Source organism: Rhea americana, unplaced genomic scaffold, assembly GCF_003343005.1.
Source record: "Rhea americana isolate MKP2758 unplaced genomic scaffold, rheAme1 scaffold_21, whole genome shotgun sequence".
NCBI classification, from domain to species: Eukaryota; Metazoa; Chordata; class Aves; order Rheiformes; family Rheidae; genus Rhea; species Rhea americana.
Genome location: NW_028186258.1, coordinates 5,216,103 through 5,236,313, shown reverse-complemented (window position 1 = coordinate 5,236,313; position 20,211 = coordinate 5,216,103). Strand labels below are relative to the sequence as shown.

The 20,211-nt window shown below is 37.6% G+C and overlaps 1 protein-coding gene across 7 annotated transcripts in view; it reads left to right on the top strand.

Annotated features, from left to right (window-relative positions):
- The first annotated feature begins 1,976 nt into the window (after window positions 1-1,976).
- PECAM1 (platelet and endothelial cell adhesion molecule 1) overlaps window positions 1,977-20,211 on the top strand; it is a 30,193-nt gene continuing 11,958 nt past the window's right edge. For 2 of the 7 annotated variants that reach the window (XM_085304670.1, XM_085304668.1), the window contains exons 1-12: window positions 1,978-2,276; window positions 2,416-2,442; window positions 5,495-5,788; window positions 6,939-7,238; window positions 7,326-7,595; window positions 7,975-8,235; window positions 9,231-9,512; window positions 13,081-13,362; window positions 13,770-13,877; window positions 14,727-14,754; window positions 15,210-15,280; window positions 17,966-18,034. In XM_085304670.1, coding sequence (XP_085160796.1) covers window positions 2,243-2,276; window positions 2,416-2,442; window positions 5,495-5,788; window positions 6,939-7,238; window positions 7,326-7,595; window positions 7,975-8,235; window positions 9,231-9,512; window positions 13,081-13,362; window positions 13,770-13,877; window positions 14,727-14,754; window positions 15,210-15,280; window positions 17,966-18,034 — 2,026 coding nt within the window. In that variant the 5' untranslated portion in view covers window positions 1,978-2,242. Of the gene's footprint in view, window positions 2,277-2,415; window positions 2,443-5,494; window positions 5,789-6,938; window positions 7,239-7,325; window positions 7,596-7,974; window positions 8,236-9,230; window positions 9,513-13,080; window positions 13,363-13,769; window positions 13,878-14,726; window positions 14,755-15,209; window positions 15,281-15,982; window positions 16,040-17,965; window positions 18,035-20,211 lie in introns of all 7 variants that reach the window. The other 5 variants (XM_085304665.1, XM_085304666.1, XM_085304669.1 and 2 more) reach the window with 5 other exon arrangements.

Here is a 20,211-nt window from a genome sequence, read left to right as displayed (position 1 = left end):
TTTATCTTAATTACTGACTTTCACCAAGTACTTTATTGTTAAATACACAATCCAAAAGAACGAAAGGTAAGCATTCACAGATTTTTTAAAAAAGAAGTGAGATRTTATTTTTCTGAGGAAACCAGAGCATAAACATATAACTTTGTTTGCTGTAGAAATCCTTTCAGAATTTTTTTCCTCACTGTTCACTGAGAGTTATATATCAGGGCACATGGGCTGCCAACAGCTGTTTTACTTCCACTGTTATTCCATACAAACTTCCAGGAGGAAAGTCTCATAACATGGTGGTGGAATGTCTGCAGCTGTTCCCTGCTAGCGCTCCCACCATTGTTATCACTCACAGTTGCACCTGTAAAAGCAAGGAGGTAAAATCTGCAAAGAATGTCTTTTGTAGACCGATTTGCAGAGTAGTAGTTTGGGGGCAGATCTGAATCTGCTAAGTATTGCAATCTCAATTCTTCTCTAAAACTCTCAAATCAATTCTGCAGCATTTCATTTGACCAATACAATAATAACCGTAGTAGCAGATCAGAACCTAAAATCCTTTCTCTGAAATTTTTACTTGATCTGCAGTATGTATATTAGACTTTGTTTTCCATTAGGAATCAGAATGTTGTTGATTGAATGTTGTTGAATTTTTCCCTAATTTTTGAGCAAGATAGTAGTATATATTTAACTGAAGTAGTTTTTCCCTGGGCTTCCCTGATTGTATGATACARTGTTACTCATCCAGATGCTTTATTTACACACGCTTGGCCTGAAATTTCTGTGGTCTAATATTGGTGCTTATATCTGCCTCTTATGTGAATGCAACATTATTTAAGATTAAAAGCACACTGGCACAAAAAATGCTGAACTGCCCAGCCCTTGCCCTGCTTGAATATCAAGAAGCTAGTCGTGGTGATAAGATTTTGGATAATTGTTACATTTTGGTTGTCTTCATGATTACAGTGTTCTGCAGCACAAATCTACCTGAGTCAAAGCTGGTGGCTACTGATTCACTTGACACTTACCACTCACTTGCTTTAGACCCTTTTCCATGGTTAGAAAAAAAAACTTCCATTTTTTTTTTTTTTTTAAAAAAAAGTGTAATTCAAATGTTCTGTTCTGAAGTTCACATTATTTCCTCACTGTGCTTCAGGCAGATATTCACACCAATGGACACGTAGAGCAAAATGCTGAAGTTGGAATATTTTGCATCTTCTCTTCAGTTCACATTTACTTAAGTTCTGTGTTTTGGATGCAAAATGAATCTCCACTGATTTCACGTTGGCTTTCATATTGTCAAGCTGCTTACACCATTGCAAAAAATTTCTGACACAGAAGAGRTCATCAGATTCTTCAGGGATGCCTGAATTCAAACATTTTAAAAGCACCTGGAAGGTTTAGATCTTACTCCTAGTATTCTGCATTTCAGTTTGTGTCAGTGCTACTTCAGCCCTCTGACGGGAGATGAAATTCCAACTAGGTTTTTTTTTTTTTTTTTGGTGTTTTWAGTTTTATGATTTTATGTAACTTGCAGTGTTCTAGCTTCACAGAATAAATAGTTGTGCACTTTGGGGCTTTTGATATATGAAGGTGATATGTGAGGTCCATGTGTCAAAACCATAGTCTAACCCTGTAGTAACTATGCTTTCTGAGATGGTTAGACTGTATCATGTGCTCAACAGTAAAGCTGTTTTCTGCTGGATTCAGAGACCTAGAAATAGAAATAATAGGGAAAAATGAATAAGTATTCTCTGAAAAAGTTTTTCACTTAAGGATGAAGAGAAATACTTGTTCAAGGCTTTTTTGAGGTCAAATATTAAATGTAATTCTTGTTCTTAAATAGTTGATCATGACTTAAAAATACGCATATTATCAGGAACTGCAGGGTAAATGTCATTGGAACTTCTTGTTTTTTTCTAATACACCTTAAGAAATTAAACAAAGCAAATGCATTTGGTGGCGCCCTCAGGAAAAATCCAGTCACTTCCTGAACAGTAATCTGTCTGTGAGCAGCGGATAGGTTCTCATTGTTTGCCATTTCCAGTTTCCAGTAATGGGAACGATTACTTGAACCAGACAGGTTCTGCTGGATATCTGAAAAAACTTACCACATTTCATGGCAAAACTTTATCTGTTTCCATAAAACAAACAAACAACAAAATTTTTTACTTATTTTTTGAACCTTGAAGCAAATCCCATCTGATGATGAATATTGTTTTATTTTGGAAATAAGTATCTGTTCTTCAGAAACGAGATGTATCTTGCTCTTCTGGTGATTTTCTTGCACTGTAAGTTTGATAACTAAGTATCTGTGTGTGTGCACACATTTTTGGCTTGTTTGGTTTTTGTTGGGCTTTTGCAATTCTTCCCATTACTATCCCTCGGTCTATAAGCTTTGAAAATGACATTTCTTTTCATTTTTTCCAGGTTCAGAACTTTATGCTCAGCAGAGAGGTAAGTTACGATTTCGCATGGAATTTTGAAAGAAGTAACTAATTCCTCGGTTGTTAGTTTACATCCATAATGATGTTTAGCTGGATTTGCTGTACAAGAACTCAAAGAAAAATTTGGCCAGGTTTTTAAAAAAAGAAAAAAGATATTACTTGGTGGTGTTTCTACATGCTTTAAATGAGAAATGTGCTGTCGGTATTTTAATAAACACTTTGGTGAAATATTAGAGCACTCTGTTTGACTAAGACATACAAAAGAAGAGCTAGAGGTAAAATTTAGTTATTAGCATTTTATTTTTGTCTTTAAACAAAACTCTTTCTCTTCCCCTCCCCCCACCCCCAAGCAAGGAGGTAGTATAAAATTACAGAATATAACTTACGGGTACTCTCTGGAGCGTTTGCTTTTTATTTTGCAAAATTTCCCAAGAATATGTCTGAGCAGAGTACAGAACTTGTGTCCTGAGTAGAAAACATTTAATTTTTATGTTATCTTCTTGCTGGCCCCTGGCACATACATGCTACATCCTTCCTTTTTTCCATCACTTCGGGGAAATGGTTGGTTCTTTTTGCCAAGTAGTCTATTCACATGCAAAAAATAAAGTTTTTGTATGTATTATATACCCAAAGTTCTCTCAGGCAAGGTTGATCTATAATAGCTGGTAAGTGCACATGGCAAGGAATTTCTTTAAATGCAGGAAAAATTTCCTAATCCAGTAGCAAATTTACAATACAAATCTTGAGGAAGATAGGCAGACCCAAAAGCCATAAGTTCTAGGGGAAGGGAAAATGGATGAACTTGTAAATGTTTCTCTATACTTGTTCATCWAACTGGATTTAAAAATTATTCTAATAATTTTAAAATTCTATGCTATAAAGTATCATTTTTGTGCTTATACAGAAGCTTTATTTCTTAAAGTACTTAGCATTTTTTTAATAGGAATATTGTATTCAGTATATTTTTTTCCTAGGACTATCAAGTCTAAATTCTAGGAGTTTTTTTTTTAATATATTCAGTTTACATTCTCATTTACATTAAATGAAGGCTTTGCTTTTTGTGTATGATCAGTAAGGATTTTAGTGTGACCACCCACACAGTAAAGTTAAACATATACATGTTTGTTTGCAAAACTGGAAACCAAATATCTTCCATCATGCTCCATGTCCTAACTTAGAGATTTAAAATTCTCCTAAGCTTGTGTATTATGTGCTTAAAATAGAATTTGCTGAATAAAGTAACTGTAACTCTGTCTGAGAAAAGAACTGAGATAACTCCGGAAACTTCTGCTAATTGCTCCATAGGTTTGCAGTTTATTCAGATAAGTATAAATCTAAAGTTTTGTCCACCTCTCAGATCTCCTGGCAGTAAGAGTTGGAAACAAGAAACTGTAAGAAATAAGAAAAACCAATCAGCAGCTGCAAACCAATTTAAGCATCCTCTCTGTCTTCCAGAAATTTAGTGGATTTGGCCATGAGCATCTAGATCTAAAATTTTGAAATTTTGTCTGTCCATGATAGAAGAGGGCTGCTGTGAGTACTGAAAGGAATGACTGAGAGACATTAAAACTAGTTTTAATTAGTGTAGGCTTCAGGTGTGTGTGCTTTCTGAACTTGATGTGTTCCTGTATATTTAATAACTCTCAGYAGAATTTTATTATACTAGCAATTATTATTCTACATTCCCCTTGAATTTATCTACATTTTAGCATCTGTGACAGTATGCACAGACTGTTATCTATTACATGAAGAATCAACTTACAAATCTATTTCTGAAAAAAAATTGTTTTTTTAATTGAGATGATGTGAGAACCTAAAGTTCTAGCTTAGAAAGGAACAATAGCAATAGAGATGGAGGTATGCTAAGGCAGAGTAATATGTGATCAGGGCTCATTTCTATCAGATACGATACAGAAATAGTAAAGGTAGAAAAACAGACCACATTTTTGTGCAAGTCCAAAATGGAGGACTCTGTAAAAGTGAGTAAACCTGCTAAAAATAAAACTTAAAAGATAATTAAATTCTTACAGTGATGCAGAAACAACTGAGCGGTACCATACTTTGCGAGCATGGTACCAGTGTATGACACCTGTTAGGAAAGACTTAAGAGATGGTAAAATGTAGTAGCTATGGCTAAAGAGCAAAGTGAAGGAGGTTTTTAGATAAGAAGGTATCCTTCAAAAAGCTGAAGTTATATCCAATTGAAAAAGAGAGGAAGGATTGCAAAATCTGGAGAATAAATATAAATCTATTGTTAAGGAGTCTGGAAGGAGAGTTAACTTAAAGAGCAATTAGCTAAATAAATCAAAACTAGTATTAAATAATATGATGTGTGGTAGACTTACTTGTAGAACTCCTTTCCAGCTGATATGGTGGATGCAAGAACTGGGCAAATATTTGGAAGACAGCCCTATTGAGTGTTTACTAAATAGATAAAGCAATTAATTTAGGAAAACATCTGAGCTGAAAACAGCTGGAGGCTTGGAGAATGAGTATCAGAGGAAAGGTATTGAATATGCTTGCTTTGTTTGTACTGTATCTGGGCATCCACTTATGGCCACTTTTAGAGACAGAATATTGGGCTAGATGTGCCCTTAGTCTGAATTGTTCTTAGATGTAATTCCTGATCCTTCAAGCAGATCTTCGTAGGTGGATCATTTTTTTCCACTTAGAACAAGCAATTGGAATTCACTCAGTGGAGCCAGTGGAAGGACTAGAACTGCTTAAATCCAGGGAGTGCAACAATCTCACAGCTAACGACATTGGTCGCCATGTGATCAAAGTTATGGCCAACTCAATGATTCTGTCATGCCCCCAAGGCAAAGGCAGAGAAGATATACAGTGCATGCTGTGACAATCATCAGTTGCCTCTAGTTTAYTTATGTGGTGGAAGGTAGAGCTGCTTACCACTGTCAACATCTGTGAGATCTGACCAGTAACACAAAAAGAAGACAACCTGCTAGAATACAATGAATTGGTTTTAGTGATTAAAATGCCTGAAATAACAATATTATGTTGGATTAATTGAAAATAAATGTAACTTTTTTATTTTCTCTGTCAAGTTTTTACTTTCAACGTAGTTGAAATCAAGGTTCGGCCATCTGTCAAAGTGAAGAATGGAGCTCCTATGTCAATCATCTGCCATGCTGATATTAGCAAAAAAAGTGATTTCCATCTGAGGCATAATTTTACAATTTTTAAGGATGGCAAGCTTGTGTTCATGATCTCATCAGATAAAGCAGAGGCGCAGTATGGAATACCTGTAACTAGATCTTCAGATACAGGAGACTATCAGTGTACTGTGGAAGCAGGAGGGAAGACAAAGTCTAGTAACTCTTTACACGTTTGGGTAGCAGGTGAGTATTCCTTCAAACATGGCTGTTTTCTAAGATATAAAAACCCMAAAACCTCCCAGGAGAACTAACAACAATCAGTGCTAAGGTGGATATCTTACCTAGTGTTTTTTTTTTCCCCATAGACATTGTAGTACTTTTCAAGGGGTTATTACTAAATCCTCATTTTTTAAGGCACAGAAGTGAAATCACTATCCTAGGGTTACCTGGCAGATCAGTGACACTCAGGAATGGAATCCATAGCTCCTGAGCCACCATACAGTGTTCTGTGTCTTAGGCTAGAGAATGTATTATTCATGCAGGTTTAGCTCAGTCGGTTAGAGCATGGTGCTACTAATGCCAAGGTCAAGAGTTCAGTCCCCGTATGGGCTATGCTGAGGGTTGGACTGGATGATCTCCAGAGGTCCCTTCCAACCTTACCATTCTGTGATTCTATTTGATTCTATGAAAGCTTGTGCCTATGCATCATAAATCTGATGGAAGGGGGRCTAGCATACTGGAAGAGCTGGAAATAGAATATAGAGATTCTTATCTTGTGAGAGAGCCTGCCAAAGCCCATACCAACTGTGGACTATTTTYGTGGACTGTGTTATATCAATCTTGCTCCTTCATCTTTTATGAAGATGGAGCCACCTCTGTGTATAGTCTTGGCAGCCATACATATTCTTAATTGCAAGAGGAAAAGCAGCTTGAAAAGTGTTGGTTCATGGTTGAATAGCTACAGGGTTGTACAGGGTGTGTAATTTTCCTTCTGAGGCCTTCACCTTTAGTTACAATATTTGGCATGATATTTAGTTTCTCCTCTTGCTCATTTCTGGGTGGCAGTAGGAAACACTGAGGAAGAAGTGATTTTAATGCTCAAAAGAGTGAGTTTTGTGCCTTAAAATTGCATCAAGATTATGTTACTGTCTTGAGGAATGTTTTGTTCTTCTGAAAATACCCTGGCATGCACCCATGCATGAAAGGAACTGCTTTAGAAAGCTCACAGGTGCAGCAGTTAAAGGAAAAAAAAAGAAAAAGAAAAAGAAAAAAAAACAGTTCTTGCAAATTATTTGGATCTGTTCATTAGTGTAAATCACTAACATGATCAGAGAATATCACCTTTTTCATGGTTATGCAATGAACTATTTCTTCCTTTGTTTTCTGTTCTAAGGAATGACCAAACCAATACTGACTGCTGAGAAAAAAGAAGTTTTAGAGGGTGAATTTGTAAAATTACGCTGTGAACTGCCAGAGGAAGAACCTCCTTTACATTTCTTTTTCCAGAAGATAAACACAAATTCAACACCTAAACAAAAACATGTAATCGAACCACACAGAAATTTTTCCACTATGGAATTTCCTGTTGAAGAGGGGGATAATATTTTACATTTTGATTGCTTTGGTGGGAGACATGTAAAGCTTGAATTTGAAAACTCAGAACCCAGTAACAGAATACTTGTTACAGTCAAGGGTAAGTTGCTTAGCTTTTATGTGTACATTTTTTTACTTGCCAAAATTAAAAAGGTTGAACCATGATTTTATATGTATTCTCTTGCAGAACCATTTATAAAGCCTACTTTGAATGCTAAGCCCTCAAGTAATATTACAGAAGGAGACAGAATACAGTTTGAATGCTCTACTGTGGTAGCCCGAATGCATAACATTGAAATCATACTCCAGAAAAACAAAACTATCCTGAGCAGTGTACAAGATGAGAAGATTTTGAAATACTCTACAGTAGCTACTCTAGAGGATAGTGGTGAATACCTGTGTAAGGTGGAGCAAGGGAGAGCCTCTAAAACCAGCAAGCTGAATGTTGTTGTGGCAGGTAATGCGTCTGCTCACTGTAGATTTTACTCAATGAAGTGGTATTTATTTGGTAAGATTTGGTAGATTTGCAAAGTTTACATGCAGATCTGAGTAAATTTTCCTTTAGTTAAAGGACATTTACATTTGGGTTTCTGATTTTTCCCTGCCACTGATAATTCACAATTAAAATAATATTTTCARATAACGTACGTGAGAAGTGGCTTTCAGAAAATTGTAAAGTTTGTTTTCTCTGAAAATATAACCATGTTAAAATAGGGTGTTTGGTTTTGTCCTGATTGTAAACTTTCACTGTGTCCTTCATTCTGTAAACCTTGGGATAGGTGGTCATATTCTTTTATTTACAATTTGAGTGAATTTGTTCTCTTTCTATTTTGCAGARTTATTCCCTAAGCCAGTACTGACTGCTTCTGCAGTTAAGCTGGATGAAAATAAGGAATTAACCTTGAACTGCAGCATTAGTGGTTTTCGGAAAGCTAACTTCTCTATATTAAGGAAAAATTCAAATGGAGACATTTGGTTGAAAAATTCTAGGAACTTAACAATGAGAGTTCATGTGAATGACACTGGATCTTACATCTGTAAAGCTGAAGTAAAAGGAATAGTCAAGGAGAGCAAACCTGTAAAGATAAACATTTATGGTGAGTTGATACGGGGATTCAGAGCCCAACGAGAAAAAATGGAAACCATAAGCATATAAATTAAGTTAATCTGCTTACAGAATCAATCCTCTGTAAACTGACACGTTGTTTATTAGTATTTGCAGTCTTATTTTCTGYGAAATGTACTTGTAATCCGTAGCTGTAGAAGATTTGATCTGTTCTGATCTAATCAGGTTAGACTTTTCTAGGGCTGGCTGGGAGAGAAGGAATTAATATGCCTTCCCTTCTTCTGTCCTGTCCCCTCAGTTCTGTTAGGAGCCAAATAACTCTCATGTTATTAMCGTTCCTAGGAGATGGTAATGTTCTGCAAACCTCTCACTCATCAGTTTGATCTGAAACTATGTCAGTGTCTGCATCCCCCTGAACACTCAGACAGAAAGCCCTGAGACCCAGAGGTCACCTGGATGGCTCTACCCCAGGAAAGCCAAGGTTGTAGCTATCAGTACAACTCCCTTCTCCCACACCCCTGACCAGCACACTAATTATCAACACCCCAATTTCTTCCCCCTTGTGGAGTATACAAAGTCAATTCTCAAGTTGGTACAGGGGGATTAATTGAGTTGTGATTGACTGTGCTGCGGACACAGAGATCCCTGGTTAGGCTCTGCATGATCCATCTCAGTTAATATAAGTAATGCTACTTTACTTGCATATTTTTTGTTGTACAGACTTACTGCTTGGGTTAAAGGTAACTCCGAAGTTTGGATGAGCCACAGCTAGGTCACTGATCTTTTTTTGTTTTCCTTCACGCTTTCCTCATTTGATATTTTAGTCCAATTCACGTTTTATATGTGTTTTTGCTTTGTTCAGGTCATCCCTCTGCTTCTGTTCTATCAATGAGCAACAGCTCCCCATATAGGCAGTTCATGGAAACTAGCTAACTATTGTATGTTGATATGATATATTTAAAAAATTGTTTATTTTGTCCTTATGCAACAGAGTTGGCGATGTTTTTTCTTTTCTTCCCATTTTAGCTCCAGTCTCCAAGCCAACTCTTTCTGTTGTCAGTGGTTTACCTGAAGTAGTGTTAGGGAAGCCTCTACAGTTAATCTGTCATTCTGTGATGGGAACACCGCCAATAACATTCACATTCTACAAAGGAAAYGATTTTAAGAAAATAGTAGTTAATGACACATATGCAGTATTTGTGGATGACAATATTGGACAAAATGACAAAGAAGGATACAAATGTGGTGCTACAAATAATCACTCCAGTGGTATGAAAACTAGCAATATTCTAAACATCACRGTGATAGGTAAGTCTATTTATATATATAGTCTATTGTATATTTTAGTAATCCCTCTATATACCTCTGTTGTTAGTCTGGCACTGAGCATTTTCAAACTAGAAGGTGCAGTTGCTAAGCAGCTCTGAAATTCAGTCTTATGGCTCATACTAGGAATTACTGTATAGGAGCATAGACTCAGATCCTACAGATATGTATGAGGTTACCCTTATGCTCAACTTTAAGTACAGTGATTTCACTAGCTAATAACTCTTAAGAGTGAGAGGGCAGAATTGCACTACTGGAGATGATAGTAGGATCTCTAGATTAAGGGAAAGAAAAATGTGAAGTTAGGAAAAAAAATCTCAATCCCTAAATAAGCATAACTAACTTTAACAAAGGGTGGGAAAATTTCAGTCTAGGACATGAGGAAACCTGTGGAAGATGCTGCAGGAAAAGATAGGGGCTGTGTTAGAAAGGGCAGAATTCCTCTGTCTATGAGGGAGCTTGATAGCTGGAGCTTTTAAAGGAAGATGAACTGGAAGTTCACAGAAGAAAGCATGGAGCCTGTTACATGCTGGAAGTCTTATTAGTGCTCCAAGAAGGAGAATGTAAGTGAAAGTATAGTGATCTGCAAGTGTGCTATTAGCAGTTATGAAAAGAAACTGATGCAAATAACAATCCTATATCAGGCCACATGAGACTGGTGTCAGGACTGATAACCGTTAAGACATATGTGCATGTGGTTTTCCTTATTGTTGCATGTGTAAGAGAGCATCTTGTTTTGATAAAATTTTAACTGGTATGCTATGTAACTTTTTTCTGATGGCAAAGAGCACTCAGAGCAGATGGTATTGAGGTTTGGAGTGATAGTTCCTGGTGTAGATCCTGGTGGTTCAAAAGATTGTCTGAAGAATTGATTCAGATACGTTCTACCATCCCTGGCAGTTAATTCCTGGTGTGCTCGAAGAGCTTATTTGTCAACGACAGGCTTTGCTGTAGGGCTGAAAGAAACTTCTTGGTTGTACTGCACCCAAGATACAGATTGGACTTTGAATTTAATTTGAAAAGCTGTGAGAAATAATTGTAGATGCAGAGTGTTTGAGTATACTGAACTATTGAGTTTTCAGTATACTGAAGCCATCTATACTAGATGAAGGTTCCTAACAGTTGCAGGCCTCATGTCAAAGCATATAGTCTTGTTGTGGTTCATTCTGAATAATGAGYGATGTAAGTAGAAATAATTGCCTCCTACCCACCTGGAAATGAAGGAAACATTGCTTGTGGCTGCTACYCTCTCTATAGAAGGAACTGACTAATTGTAGATATTGACCTTTTATTAAGGCAAATAATATTTTATTTATAACATCTTCAAAATATTTTTCTGCTCAGTAATGTCACCTCTACCTTACTTGAGTTCAGGTAGTTCTTCATCACATGTTTATGATATGCTGATGTTGTCCAAACATTTGACAATTGAAGTAGTGGTGTGACAGTATGTGGTGAAAGGTAAGTAGTGCTGTGTATCTGGTGCATGTTGCTGGCATCTGTGTCCATGTAATTCAACCAGATAGTAACTGTGTATGGCTACTGGAAAAGAGGAAGAGACTGGAGCAGGAACTGTTTTTTTGTTTTGTTTAGTTTTGTTTTTTTTTCRAACTTGGTAAGCAAGGGAACTAGTGATGGAGAATCTGTTTGTAAAGCCATTTTAACCAATTTATTCGGATCCTTGCTACCTGAATGAATTAGCAATATTTTAGGTTTACTGAACCTGATTCCTGCCTAGTAATGCAGGACCAGAACAGAAATCTATAATTTCCCTATGGAAGAAAGAATCTTTTGCTAACAGAGTGTTTTCAGTTTTGTGTTCCAGCCTGAATCCAAACTGTGTTTGTTTAAAAAAAGATGAGCTTGTGTTTAATAGGTTGGTTTCTCTCGTAGTTCACTGAAGAAGTGTAAGTTTTGACATTGAGTTGTATGTTCCTAGAGCAGATACATGCTGTGAATTGTTGCTTTTTTTCTGTGTCAGTTGGACTCTTGTATGTTTGAAGGACAAGCTCTCCACTCTGAGTGCCTAAACAGGTCATGAATTGCAGTATTAGCATTTGCTCGTGTGTATAGTTTGGAGAGTGTCTTTATTGCATCAGTTCTACCAGGAACTGATGACAACTTTGCTAACATTAGAGAGAATATGAATGATGAAACCATGAAGAGATTTACAAGATTTAAAGTCAAGGTGACTTGAACTAATGAGTAACAAATAAATCAATACAAAGTATAATCTTTGTCTATTAACAAATGGATGTTATTTTAGTGGCTTACTTCCCAATGGTCCTAGGAAATGTGTGTAACCCTGCTGCTAGAGCTAGTGGTTCAGGATGTATGGTGACATTGTTTGGAAGTTCTGAATAGAAAATCATGGTTTGGGGACTGGTGAGCTAACCTTCTGCAGAGTCACTCTTTCCTGAGATGGTTTCTGTATYTTCTTTGTATTCTATCCCTTTCTGGGGACAGGATCTGAAAAAAAAGACCTGTCTGATGGACAAGTCCTGTCATGGTCATGGGATTAGTCCTCGTAACCCACATCTTAAATCTAAATCTTAGCTTCCTGATTTCTGTCGGATACAAATACAGCTTTCATAAGTAGCATTTTTTATATCAGCTTCAGCTTCCTATTACTGCTTCTATACCAGTGTTGCCTTAATGATTTCTCTTTTATATGTGCCTTGTGTTGTTTGTGACCTTGCCTCACTGACATGTATAAACTTTCCAGAGAAATTGTATTTAGTGATTTTGGCAAAACAGTTCCTTCATATCCCAAGCATTTAGGGAGGCTACTAACATTCTACGTGTCTTGCATCATGAAAAGTCTTAACTGTATATACATTTTTTTTTCTTATGTAATTATAAATGCTGATACATATCTTTTTCTTATCTAGCTATGTATATATTAATATACTTTATTTGTAGAGCAGCAAGCCTAAAAACTATATGTTGGATATGCACACTCTTACAGCTTGTTAAAAAGCAAACTAACTGCTCTCATTTTGTTTTCTATAACCTGTAACCCCCTTAAAATTTTGGCTTGCTTATGCCTTTGAAGAATTGGATTCAGTGTCAGTTGATGTTCACTACTGTATTTTAAATGTTACAAAATAGATTGTTACATAGTTAGTATAAAATAGCCCAATTCTATATAACTATGTAAGCACAGCTATATAAATTGAGCCATAATTATTTATACCACTGAACTGTTGGGTGTATTATTTCTGAAAATAACTTAGATTGTTTCTAAGTTGGGGCCTGATGGGCCCAACTGATGGGTTTAAGTAAAGACACTGATTGACTTCTGTGAGAATTGATATAGTTTACTTTTGTGTTTGCTTAGTTTCTTTTATGATACCTATGTAATTCTGAGTGTATAAAAATACTTACTAGATAATGCTGGCAGACTGCTCAAAACCATGAACACTATGCATTCAGTCACTGTTAAGCTAAGGAAAATTCACGTTAAAACAAGTATTTTTATAGTACAGTATTTTATCATTAAAGTTATTTTTTGTAGTGCTGATATTTGTTTTCTGTGTGTCTCCTATAGTACCAATCAGGAATGCCAGCTTGGGCAGTAATCCCTATGGGCAAGTGGAAGATGGCAGTGAGACTGCTTTTCTCTGTTCTGTAAAAGAAGGATCGTGGCCAATCCACTTCAAGATTTTTAAAAAAACTGATCATGAAGTCCTTTTATTTGAAAAAAGTGAGAATGCAGACAGAATCTTGTGGCGCAAGGAAGCAATGAACAGACAGGACACAGGAACCTATTACTGCATTGCTTCAAATCGAGCTAATGTGGATGTGAAGAGCCATCCAATAACCATTAGTGGTAAGTTACTTTTATAAGCTGCATACTCTCTCATCCTGGCAGTTGAGGATTGTGTTACTTGAGATGTTACTGAGTATACCTGTCTCGCATATTTTTCTTCCACCGTTGTCAGAAGTTAAACAGAACCATTTGTAAGCAGAGATGTCTTACCTACACAGGACAATTTAAGGGATGCTCAAAAGCCAAAGAAGCCGAATGCACAAGCTAAAAGCAACTGTTTATTGTACTGAGAAGTTGTCTGTCACAAGGGAAAGGCTCACTAGTGAACTTCGTATGCAAGCCTWATAAAGATTCTGCGGTGCTTAAGAAGGCCTATTTGTAGTAAAGGGAAAGCTCAGGAACTGCAGAAGTTGATGATTATAGCCTGCCACTGTACATATTTATAAACACATGTTTCTTACTTCTAGTTGTCCTAGCGGCTTGGCAGAAAGGAGTCATTGCTGCATTTGTCCTAATACCTGTTGCAGGAGCAATAGCTCTCACTTTATGGTGGTTTTTGTTTAAGAAAAAAACAGGTAATAAATGATTCTCTTCTATTTCTTTGGTAATAAATGCATTATAACTGAAGCCTTGTATTTGCTTCAGGAGCAAAGCTCTATGAGGATGAAACTTCAGGAGAGGTATTTAAATACAGTTTTAGAAAACAGCAGAATCTGCTCAAAAATGAGTCAGGTGGCCCTGGTTAAGCTGCAAGCACGCTGAAGCTTACCTGGTACCCTAAGCACAATGGGAACATTTAGCTAACGGTGCTGGAAAGGCACTAGTAGAAGAAAATGTTATTGGAGATAGGCCAGAATTCCATTGTTCAGATGCAAACCCAGATCTGGAACTCAGTTTCTTGCAGTGTAAAGACAGATGGGACATAAGGGTGTGTGTGGGGGGTCTCTCTCTCTCTCCCTCCCCAGTTCTTATGAGATAAACTTAAGATTGCTTTTTCTCCCTGCACTCAAATACAATTTCACTTAAGGATTTATCTTTTTTTTTTTTTTTTTGTTAAGTTGTTAAGATATTCTTTTGATCTTGTTCTTTCAGAAAATAAGTAAATCTGTTTTAAATGTTCATCCTGAGATATGCAGTAYGTTGCAATATATTTGGGAAAATTCAGAGTATCTGGGAATCCCAGGCTGTTTAAATTGACTTGCCCAAATGTTGGGGTTTGAGATCATAACTTACCTGCAAAAGAGACATTTCAGGAACCTGGGTGATAAACAGGACATAGAATACTAGGTAATTAATTTTATGATGGCAGACAGAAAGTATTCTGACTTGGGTAGGTAATAATTTTGTTTTGCTTTGATTTTTGTTTTTTAAATTCTTTTACTTATGCAGTGTATTAATAACAGCTCTTATTTTTCTTTGTCAAGCTAAAAGACCGTCCATGGAGATGTCTGGGTAAGATGGCTTGCTTTCCAATAATGCTGAAATATTTCTGCTTAAAGGGCTGGAGGCCTTCTTTATGGTACACACCTGCAGACAATAGATGGTTGTAGCTGTGTGCTTCATACACCACCTGCAAACTTACAATAACAGGATGAGGAAATATTCTAAAAATAGAAAAAGATCAGCTGAAAGGAATAGAGGAATGTCAGGCCTCCATCTGAATACATTCTGATATGAAATGAAAAATTTGGAAGTCTTCAAGCAGAATAATGTTAGAGGGAATGCTTTTGACCTTAAGATTTGTTTGTGCTTTTCGTAAAGATGAAGGCAAAATTTTCATTAACTTCAGTAGTTAAGGAGATGTGGTAGTCATCAGAGACAACGGCTAAATTTTGTTTATCATCATGTTGTTGTTTTCATTGCCTGATTTGGATAATTACATCAAATTTTATTGGCTTACTTTTCAGATCTGCCTTGGCTACAGACCTGAAGAGTGAAAAACTGACAAGACAGAACAATGATGGAGACTATTATTCTGGTAGGATATTTTCTTGAAGACTATTAATGAGTTGGCTTGATTAAGAAACATTTATTTAAAATTTTGGACTTGCATAGTTGTGGCTTGGATATAGGCYATTTTTAGGGGGAATGCATAGGAATGCCAATAGCATTCTCCCATRTATCCTGTCATATTGTCATTGCATAGCTTTTTATGAGCACATCTTATAAAAAGATTAGTTTATGAATCTGCCCAGTTGCTTCTACCAGGCAATTAGTTACTAGTATTACAGATGGAGAAACTATGATAAAAGAAAATTCCTTGCTGTTTTAGAGAGTGTTGGCACAGCCACAAGAAAATGGTTTCAGAGAAGAAATTTGAGAAGATGTGGCATCTAGTCCTGTGTTCTGGCCACAATATAGGTATATTGACTTGCCACTAGTTAGTATCTTTTATTCTAGGATCTCAATACACTTTACAAAGGTAGATGGGTATGTTTAGAACACCTGATATGAACTGTGTTATCTCTTGTTTTTATTTAGCTGATCATTTGAAAAAGTCACACTCTTCCCATCTGTATTATATGACTGTCTTGACATGAATCTAAGGCAGAATTTCTCATATGTAAATAAACATTGTGACAATAAAAGTTGTCACAATAAAATGAGGAAGGTGCAACTCATTCGTTTGATTGGTTAAAATAAGTATTCTGTCAGTTCAACTTTTGCATGAATATTTTAGGATCAGGTTACATTGAAGATGGTGAAAACCACATGAAATCAACAGATGAAAATAAAGGTAGTTGCATGCTTTTTAAATTTCTAAATTATTTTATTAGATTTTAAATTATTTTATTTGAAAAGTTTTATTTTGAAAGTTGTGATTTTTCTGATGGTAGCAATCAAGATTTGAAAGTCTAGTCCTTTCTTCTTACTCTCTGATAATGAGGAAAGCTTTCCTTTGCTGTTCTTTTTCCTCATGTGCAAAATGACAGTGATATGATCCCTTTCCCAACTGCGTTATAAAGTGTAGTTGTGCTGGGTTTGAGACCATCTGCTGAAGGATGGTATAAAAGTACAACTTATACTCAAAATTTTGAGTTCAGGTTAATCCAAAATTGGTCCAGATTACAGAAGTAGATTCCTCCATAAACCTGTTTGTAACATAGTAGGAAATAAGTGGCAGAAATCTCCGTTTTGTAATTTGTGCTACAACTCTGTGTGTACAGGGCAGTGTTGTATCACAAAATTAAGAGGAAGGAGCTGTGTGAAGTTAATTGCATAGGAAGGCTCGGAAACAAACATTGTGAACAGTAGCTCAGTGGCTCTTGTGTTTTCCATTTTATCCTACTTGTCTCAAATGAAATGGGCTCTGGTCTAATAATCTGCATAGATGTCAAAAATGACATCAATCCTGACCAGCTGTGGGTTGGGCAGCTTCATTAAAACCAACTAAACTGTTATAGATTTCTACTAGATGGTAAAACCAAGGCTATTATTCATAATAACAGTATCTGTTTTTGCATTTGTGTAGTAATAGCTATTACTTCAGTGAGCAAGAGGAAGGAGCCCACATTTGGTGCATGGAGCTTATCCCATTGTAGTCTAAATAAGTCAAATTAGAACAGGAGAGAGACACCCCCACACCCCAGAAACATAAGAATATAAGACTATTCTGGTCCTCCAGGATCGTTGCCATTGTAGGCAGCATGCCCTTTAAACTGTTTTTAACTAATATGGCTTCTTAAACACTGTTTTTTGTTTTGTTTTTTTCTCTTGTTACTCACTAGTACTATTGGAAGACTGTTTCAAAACTTTGCTGTTCTAATCGTTAGATCTTTCTCTAATTTCTGTTTTTAAAAAGTCCACAGACAGTTTTGTCAGACTGCGGACTGGATTACTGTGGTTGTCCTTCCAGTCTTTACAGGAATCCAGTAGAAATTCATCTCCATCCTAAGCAAAAGATAGAACGGAAGGCAACAGTTATTTGTTGTGTCTATTCAGTTGTTGTTGTTGTTCTGTTCAGCTGGCCAGTACTGGTCAGCCAGTAGTTTTAGTAAACTAGCTGTCTTGTCAGTGTCAAACTTTAACTTTTTATGGGCATTGTGGCAGAGGAACATTTTGAGGAGGAAGATGGGTTGACATTTCAGATGTGCTATGGAGAACTTGTAGAGCCATGCAAGAGAAAAGTGCTGAAATTACTTAYTGGCAAAGCTGAATTTGAGGGGAGATGAGGGAGGCTGTAGAAGACTCAGGAAAGGCTGTAAATATGAGAAAAGTAGAGAGTAGAAGGTGTCCTGCCACAGCAGCTAGAGAAAAAGAGGAGAAAGTAATTTCAGGGAGAGAAAAACGGAAGAGAAAAGATAGAGAGGAGCTGGAGTAGGAATATGGGAGAATCTCGTATAGTCCCCCAYTTCTTTTGTATTGTGCCGTTTTGAAGGTGCTAAATAGAAAGTGAGAGTTTAGGCACAATTCATGAGTCACAGAGTTTCAAAAATCTGTCTTGAGTTGGTCTGCTGCCTCTCAGACAGGGATGAGCCTCAGGCCTGGGTAGTCCTTACACCCCTTAGCAGAGTAACTCACATCTGCTGTAAGTAGGGCCTGATCCTGCATCTGTCAAAGTCAGTGAGGACTTGTCTATTAGTTTCAGTGGCATCAGGATCAGGCCCACAGCTCAAAACATGCAGTACTACAAAGAAATATCTTCTTGATATTTTGGGGGCAGGACCTGACCTTGGGAGTGCTGAGGTGGAGTACACTGAAGTTGAAGTATTGACGCTTGATCCTCACAGAGGTAATAAACTGTTCGGCCTCTATGATTATATTTTGGGAGTAACTCTGAGCATGTTAGTGTTCCCTGACACTAGCCTGATACTGGGATCTGTGGGAGTAAGAGCAGGTTGTGTTGCCATRTGCATCACAGTTTCATTCTAGTAGCTCTCCTTAATCTACATGATGCTGTGGCAATTGTACTGTTACTCAGTGCAACTCTTCTTCCCTTGTGATCCTCTTGTGCACTTGTCCTTCCCTTCCACGTGAGATCGATGCAAAACAGGATTCCCTGCTGGAGCTGTGGCTCCGAGCAGAAGGCAGTCTGCTGTGGATCTTGATTTTATAGAATCCAAATTGAGAGGCATTTGAGGATATCCACAGRATAGAACAGTACTGGGTCCCATACTCTTCAACTTCTTCATCAATGACCTGGACAAAAGGACAGAGTGCCTCCTCAGCAAGTTTGCTGCTGATACCAAGCTGGGAGGAGCGGCTGATACAYCTGAGGGCRGTGCTGCCATTCAGGGAGACCTGGACAGGCTAGAGAGCTGGGTGGAGAGGAACTTCAACAAGGAGAGGTTCAACAAGGGCAAGTGCAGAGTCCTGCACCTAGGGAGGAATAACCCCAGGCACGAGTACAAGCTGGGGGCTGACCTTCTGGAGAGCAGCTCTGCAGAGAAGGAGCTGGGAGTGCTGGTGGATGACAAGTTGACCATGAGCCAGCAATGTGCCCTTGTGGCCAGGAAGGCCAATGGTATCCTGGGGTGCATTAGGAAGAGTGTTGCCAGCAGGTCAAGGGAGGTGATCCTGCCCCTCTACTCAGCCCTGGTGAGGCCTCATCTCGAGTACTGGGTCCAGTTCTTGGCTCCCCAGTATGAGAGAGACATGGAGCTACTAGAGAGAGTCCAGTGCAAGGCTACAAAGATGATCAGAGGACTGGAGCATCTGCCCTATGAGGAACAGCTGCGAGAGCTGGGCCACTTCAGCCTGGGGAAGAGGAGACTGAGGGGGGATCTTACCAATGTCTACAAGTCCCTGAAGGGAGGGTGTCAAGGGGATGGGAACAAACTCTTTTCAGCTGTCCCATGCGAAAGGACAAGAGGCAATGGGCAAAAACTGAACCACAGGAAGTTCCACCTGAACGTGAGGGGGAATGTCTTCCCTGTGAGAGTGACAGAGCACTGGAAGAGGTTGCCCAGAGAGGTGGTGGAGTCTCCTTCTCTGGAGATATTCAAGGCCCACCTGGATGCAAYCCTGTCTAACATGCTCTAGGTGACCCTGCTTGAGCAGAGGGATTGGAGTAGATGATCTCCAGAGGTCCCTTCCAACCTTTCCAGTTCTATGATAAGCCTGTAGTTATGATGCTTGATATCAAAAATACATGGAGAGGATTCACAGGTATTAGGAAAAAAGGATGAGCTTTTTGGTTTTCATCTCATAGACAAGAGTAGAGGTTTACAAGGGCTTATTTGTAACTCCAACTGTCTGAAAAATGCATGGCCAAGACTAGTATTGTGTATGTATCTCAACTCTATCCTTGTAGCATAAATCTCTTCAATCTGCTTTTTTCCCTTTCTTTGTATCATTCCACAAGCCTTCTTTGCCTTCCCTTCTACTGTGTCCACTTGATCTATGTGCACTAATAGAAGAGTCTGCTATAGTGAGGAACTGATAGGAGATCCTTCCTGGAAAGCACATAGATAGAAACTGTGCAGCATGAGAATATTCTTCAGAGATGTTTCACAAAGACTAGCAAATCAAATCAGTTTAGTGACCATAAGATTTAATCAAGTCAGTTACCAGAAGACAGTGTAGTTAGTRTTCAAAATTACAAATATCCTGAGGTTTAGGATCCTGAAATCCTTAGAACAAATAAAGAAGCTCTTTTAAATCATGCAGAGAAATTCATTTCTAGTGTAAGATGTTTCTGTAAAACTAAAGTACCATCAATTTAAGTTGAAAAGCTTATTAGAATGTTAAAGTCAAATTTAGGAAAGGAAGCCTATTTTGACCATCATTTCATGTACAGAAGGAAAGACGTTTCTCTCTGTCAGAACCAGACAAGTTGGGTTTGGGGGAGGAGGGTTTAAGTGCTTTTTCATACAGACTTTACAGGCTGCTTAGGTATCTGCTTCCTCTAAAGGTAAAACAATGCGTCTTGTTTGTTTAAGGAGCTTTTTGTAAGGCAGACAAAAAAAA